This window comes from Siphateles boraxobius, unplaced genomic scaffold, assembly GCF_051911475.1.
Source record: "Siphateles boraxobius isolate OS27281-9 unplaced genomic scaffold, OSU_SipBor_1 11, whole genome shotgun sequence".
Taxonomy (NCBI): Eukaryota; Metazoa; Chordata; class Actinopteri; order Cypriniformes; family Leuciscidae; genus Siphateles; species Siphateles boraxobius.
The window spans coordinates 8,075,780-8,082,713 of NW_027508711.1; the positions used below are offsets into that span (position 1 = coordinate 8,075,780).

The following is a 6,934-nucleotide window of genomic DNA, read 5'->3' on the forward strand; positions in this document are numbered from 1 at the left end:
CTACAATTGATGAACCTCAGTATCTGATGAATTGTCTATGTATAGTATGTCATCCAACTGAATGTTGGATTTGGGTAGCTTATTTTGATTGTAACTACTTATAGCAAGATCGTAATATCCTCTTCTGATATTGTATAACCACAACGGAAACGCTGAAGGGTGAAGCACCCTTCTTACATATACAGTTGGGGATTTGAGAATTTTGTGATACTAACAATTTAAGGTTAACTCAATCAAAGCTCAGAGAAGCTTCAAATATTCTTGCTTTCTGTGCATGTGCAAATACTGATGCACAAACATTCCCTCCTTGTATTATTTACACACATATTGCTTAATATGTCCTCATTATCATATAAAGTAATTATACACTTGAAATGATGAAAAGAACAAATTAACAGTAATTATTTATATTTATTTAATGTACACCAGCTGCAAATTATGCATTCATTAATTATGCTGATCGTTATCACATATTTATGTTATACATGACTTTACATGTGACTTGCTTTGTCTGCTTTGCCTATACACACAGGACATTCTTGAGAAGAAATTAAAATACATATTGAAGTATTTACAATTTCAAATTTGCACTCAAAGAAAATGTTCACATCATAACAATGGCTGATTTATTGCATAAATCAATAAATCAGCTAGAATTAACTTTTTGTTATGCAAAGTTTTAACATTCTTTGTCTTATTACCTTGGCTTGTAAACCATATATTATGGGATTCAATCCTGGTGGTATAACATGAAACATTAAACTCCCAAACTTCCTGCTCTCAGCATATTCTGGGAAACGATGGAGAAATATTGGTACAAATCCACAGATCTGCATGATAACATAAACAGCTAAGTGAGTGCTGCAGGTTTTAATGGCTTTGCTGTTGGTTGCTTTGCTTTTGCTTTTTATACATACCATTGCTATTCTGAGATATGTCAATAACACCCACCCCATTGAGGAGGCAAGTAAAACCACAGTAAAAGTTAATCCATATACATTATTAATAACTATATTTTCACAGGACAGTTTAAATAGTGAAGCGTTGTCACAAAACAGATTTTGAATCACAGATCTGCAGTGAGACAGACGCACACTGAGGCCGATCAAAATTCCCACCAGCACTACTGCAGCACCCCAGGCTCCTGCCGAGAGTTTAACCACCATGTTATTGCTCATTATTGTTGGGTATCGCAATGGATTGCATATGGCCACATATCTGTCAAAGGCCATGATCATTAGAATTGTGTGGGATGCGGTTCCATATACATGTCCAAAAAAAGCTTGCACAGCACACTCCACATATGTGATGTAGCGCTCAGAGGGGTCTGTTAATAAGTCCTTCAGTAAACGCGGTATGAGGACAGTTGTTCCAATAATATCACTCACTGGCAAGTGACAGAAAAGAATGTGCATTGGCTGGTGTAATCTTTTTTCTGCTGAAATCTGAATCAAAATCCAAATGTTAGACACCATTACAAAGACATAAGCTATCAAAAGAAAAATGAACGTGAGCTTGCTGGACTGTGGTGTAACTTGAAGTCCCTCCACTAAGAGTACACTGTATCTGAATGTCAGGTTATCCATTTGTGACCTAAATAAAACATACAAATTAAGTGACAAACACTTGTATTAACAGCATATTCTCTCAAAGCATTGCTACAGGTAGATCATGCTTCCAGAGAGTAATCATATAATGTTCAAAAGATAATAACTAGGGGTTTCTTAGTTATGTCACGCTTTACAATCTATTTCTATTTCTGTAGAAAGGTTACTCTTTTTTATCAAGGGAATTTGAATTTTTTTCATTTACACTCGCTTACAGAACTCAAGCAATATTGTTGCTCACTGTACAATTATGTAACATAAGTTTGAGATAATATTACTACATCTGAAATATTCTTAACTTACCAAGGACAATGACCGATATATACACAGTTGTCTCGTCACTTTATGTACAGAGTCATATAATCTATTAATCAGTGTTACTGAGTTATCATTTGTTACGTAGAGCACAATCTGCTTGTCTCGGGGTATATTTAACCTGGCTTGACCATTTTATTTATATGTCACCACAACTTAAGTCTTGTCGTCATACCCCAAGAGTGAAAATATATTTTTAGCTCTCTTTTCTGCGATTGGTGCACTGCTTGCCAGGGGTGTGTTTCTCAAAGGCATTTTTTTAGCCAACTATGATTGCAATTTTGTTGTTACCATCAAGGTTCAATGATTTATTGTTTCCCAAAAGCATAATCCTAGTATATATTTGCAAACAGAATTGCAAAATTGTGGTTGGAACTGCAGATCCCAACCTGTCATTAGAAGCTTTGTTTGTAGTTAGTTAGAATGAGAGTTGAACCTAATTAGATCATGCTCCTGATATAGTTTCATATTTATCATATTTAATTCTGTATATTTTAGTGTATCAAGCACCATTTTTGAAGAATGCACAGCACTCAAGATCCTGGAACCCTGGTGTATGACCCTCAATATATGTAATATTTCTTATATTTCAAAATTATATGTTCACTGCTTTTGTGTTTGCTTGAAGAACTTTAAACATTTTCAGAGGAACTCTAATAAGCGCGCTACTGGCAGGGGCACCTTAAGATAACCAAAGGCCCCTGGGCTACAGCATTTCAGTAGCCCCCCAGAGTTAGTTTTACAGAAAATGGTATGTTCCAATTAACTAAAGGTGGGAAAATTATGTGTTTAAGGGTGATCAGAAGTGAGGCATGGGAAACAGAGAGTGGTTTGGAGCTTAAAAGGTTAGTTCACCCAAAAATGAAAATTCTGTCAGTAATCACTCACCTTCACGTTGTTCCAACCCCATAAGACTTTCGTTCATCTTCGGAACACAAATTAAGATATTTTTGATGAAATCTGAGAGCTGTCTCACTCCTTCATAGGTTTCTAGGCAATTTAATTCTGCCAGTCCAGAAAGATTTGTAAAAACATTGCTGAAATAGTCCAAGTGACTACAGTGGCTCAACCTTATGTTTATCAAGCGATGAGAATACTTTTTGTGCGCCAAAACCCCCCAAAATAACGACTTTATTCAACAATTATTTTTCTTCTGTGTGGGCCTCTGACGTGAGTTCTCGAGAGCGTCACGACGTATGCGAGCCCGATCTCATGAAAGTGCGTATCAATAGAACGAATGTTATTTATCGTGCCATTTATACGCCTAAAAGAGTTTTTGCGTGTATATGATATGCAGTTTGCGCGTGCATATGATACGCACTTTATGGCGTGTAATACGCATGTACCTCCCTCCCCCCCTTCCCCTAATCCTACCCAAGGGGATTTCAGTGCGTAGCATATACACCCAAAAAACATTTTTGGCGTATAAATGGCACGAGAAATAACATTCTTGGTATAGATACTCACTGTCATGAGACTGTGTTGCGTATTCGCGTGACTCAGATGGGTCTTGATGTAGTGTTTAAAATGGTTCTAAAGTGTGCATTTCCTCGATGTCTGAATCGTGAGAAACCTCGACTAAAAGTGCCTTAGCAGTCGCAAAATGAATGGCTTACCTTTCACACTTTCCCATCAAATGATCGTGAGCATCATCGTGTCAGTTCTCGCACATGAGTCGTGCTGCTCTCGTGAACTGACGTCAGAGGCCCACACAGAAGAAAATCAATATCTTAATTTGTGTTCCGAAGATGAACAAAAGTCTTACGGAGTTGCAACAACATGAGGGTGAGTAATTACTGACAGACTTTTTTATTTTTGGGTGAACTAAACCTTTAATGCAAAGGTTGTTAATGCTGCTTGAGCATGATAAACTTTGGTCTCCAACAGTTCACTAGTTCACACTTACAATTAGAGTGAGTAAGTATAATGTGTGCTGTCCAGGGGGAGGGCTCAGAGCTCGAAAGTTTTTCTTTTCTTGCTAATGCCACGGCACAGTTGTGATTACTCGTGAAACAAAAGATGAAGGTCTATGCACATGATATTTAAAACAGTATATTTGCTTCACCTTGACAGCAATTACCTGAATAAGAATATTCTTAAAAAAATAAAATAAAATAAAAAAAACCTATTGGACATAGTGTTTCTTGAGTAAAGACAACGCTGTACTCAAACTTCAGTTATTTATCCTTGCATTGCAAACAAGCAGATATCTCCAAACTGTACATGGCTTGTTCTAAATGGAGGTGGGGTGTTATGAGTTATAAGGTTTGACTGTCAGCTTGAGGAGCCAATGTATGAGGTTTAGTCACAAACTCTTTTAAATGCTCTTTATTGGTTAAATATTTGTAAAACCCACATACAGACACAAAGGATGACCAATAACATTACGTTTAAAAAAAAATCATGAAATATAGAGACGCAAGGTTTTGGTCCGACAGCGATGATATATTATTATTGCTAGCATTTAGGCTATTTTTACATATTTTGGGGAATTTTATAATTTTCCACGACACAATGGTTGGAAAACCATTGGCTACACCACATTTGAAATTAAACGGATGTTATAAAAAGAAAATGCCATCAAAACTTTTCTGGACAAAATGCAAGTTTAAAGGTACACCTCCATGATATAAATGACATAAACTATACAAAAGATTTATTATTCATCAGCAGTAGATCAAAATAATCACTTGGCATAAATGTGGGATATTTGGTGATTGCAAATTGCTCTACAAGCACGCAACAGCACTGCGTCTTTACTTTGAAACATGCATTTCTGGCATTAGCCTTTTAAAGTTTATCACATAATCACAACATTGCGATTTCTGTTTTTCCATGCCCAGATTTAAAACCTACTGAAAATAAAATTAAGATTTTAAAGCGGCACTGATGGAATAGTGACAGGGTCCTTAAGATGACTCGCAGAATGCTGCCCTGTCCAAAAACCAACACTTGCTGACTTTGCACTTGACCACTTGTCTACTTACATGACACATTTCCTGTATTTGGCTCAAGTGTTCAAGTAGGCATGAAGACTGCAAGTGTGTAGAACACAATTAGTGTTGCAAAAAATATTTATTTCTTTATTCACCTTCTTCTCATGGTTTCTCAATATAATTCATAAAAGTATAAAATAGAATAGAGTAGTTCTTTGTAATGCGGTGTTATAATGTGCCCCACCTGCCAGAGCATGTGAGCGGAGCGTGAGCGGAGCGGGGAGCGGAGCGGTAATACTCCTGTCACAATGAGGAGTCGTAGATCCAAATGCAAGTAAAACAGTTTATTGTAGCACATGAGATACTCAAAACACCAAGTTTAGCAGGCGGGAGACCTGGAAGACAACACTCCGACTGGAAGACGTCAGACAAGGATGTCCACACTCGACAGGAGATACTCAAATGCCACGATTAACAGGCAGGCGACCTGGAAGGAGTCCGACGGGGAATCTCGAGAGAAGGCTAGCTCAAAGGCAGGTGAATAGATACAGGCGATCTCCCAAACGGCTGATGTGTAGGCAACACCGACAAAAACTCCGCACGGAGACTAGGACACGGAACTGTGTGAGAGACACAAACAAGAGTGACGAACCGACACTAAGCACAGACAACTCCAGCGATATAAAGACAGCTAACAAGTCTAATGATAAGCTGCAGCTGAAGGCTGATAAGTGTCAGCTGGAGCTAACAACAAACAGGTAAACACACCCACAAACCCACGTCTATAAAACACACCAACAGAAACTAGGAACAAACACTCGGATTGATGCACCGTGACAGGACCCCCTCCCCTAGGAGTGCCTCCTGGCACTCCCAGGAGAGCTTACCTGACGATTGTAATCATCGATAAGGGAGTGATCCAGTATGTCCCTAGCAGGAACCCAACTCCTCTCCTCCGGACCATAACCCTCCCAGTCCACCAGGTGCTGGATTCCGCGTCCCCTCCGTCTCGAGTCCAGAATACGATTAACCGAATAAGTAGGCTCCCAGTTTACGAGACGCGGCGGTGGGGGAACTGGGGTGGGCGGATTAAGGTCAGAACGAAAAACAGGTTTCAATTTGGAGACATGAAAGGCGGGGTGAATTCTCCTGTACGCTGGAGGAAGTTTGAGGCGGACTGTCACCGGACTAATGATCTTGGTGACAGTGAACGGACCAATAAATTGAGGAGCTAGCTTATTAGACACGGAACGGAGCGGAATATTCTTAGTAGAAAGCCATACTTTTTGACCCACGACGTATACGGGAGGCCTTGACCAGTGGCGATCGGCCTTAGCCTTGGTGCGCGCCCCCACCCGGAACAGAGTCTCACGGGCTCTGGTCCAAGTGCGGTGGCACCTCTGGATGAAGGCGTGAGCCGAGGGGACCGTTATGTGCGTACTCCACCCATGAGAGCTTCTGGCTCCAGGAGGAAGGATTCTGAGAAACCAAACATTGCAATACTCTCTCTAAGTCTTGGTTGGCACGCTCAGTTTGCCCGTTGCTCTGAGGATGAAACCCAGAAGAAAGACTGACACTCGCCCCCAACAAACGACAAAAATCTCTCCAAAATTTGGAAATAAATTGGGGACCCCTGTCAGAGACCACGTCTGCCGGGAGGCTATGTAACCGAAAGACGTGGTCTACAACAGCGACCGCTGTCTCCTTGGCAGACGGTAATTTGGACAAGGGAATGAGATGAGCCGCCTTCGAGAACCGGTCCACTACAGTCAAAACGACCGTATTGCCCTGGGAGGGCAGTGACAAAATCTAGCGCGATGTGGGACCAGGGTCTCGAGGGACAGACAGCGGTTGGAGTAACCCATCCGGTGGGCGATTGGAAGTCTTACCACACGCACAGACTGACCATGCCAAAACAAAACTCCGAATATCACGAGCCATGGAAGGCCACCAGAATCGTTGCTTGACCAAAAAACTGGTGCGATTGACTCCTGGATGACATGCTACATTGGAACAGTGACCCCACCGAATAACGTCGGACCGTAACCCCTCCGGTACAAATAAGCGACTCGGTGG

General features: G+C 40.6%; 1 protein-coding gene across 1 annotated transcript; it reads right to left on the reverse strand.

Annotated features, from left to right (window-relative positions):
• Positions 1-656: 656 nt before the first annotated feature.
• On the reverse strand, positions 657-1,586 carry LOC143757336 (olfactory receptor 13H1-like). Its single transcript, XM_077248405.1, has one exon. It carries the CDS (start codon positions 1,584-1,586, stop codon positions 657-659), a length of 930 nt encoding a protein of 309 aa, XP_077104520.1.
• Positions 1,587-6,934: the final 5,348 nt, after the last annotated feature.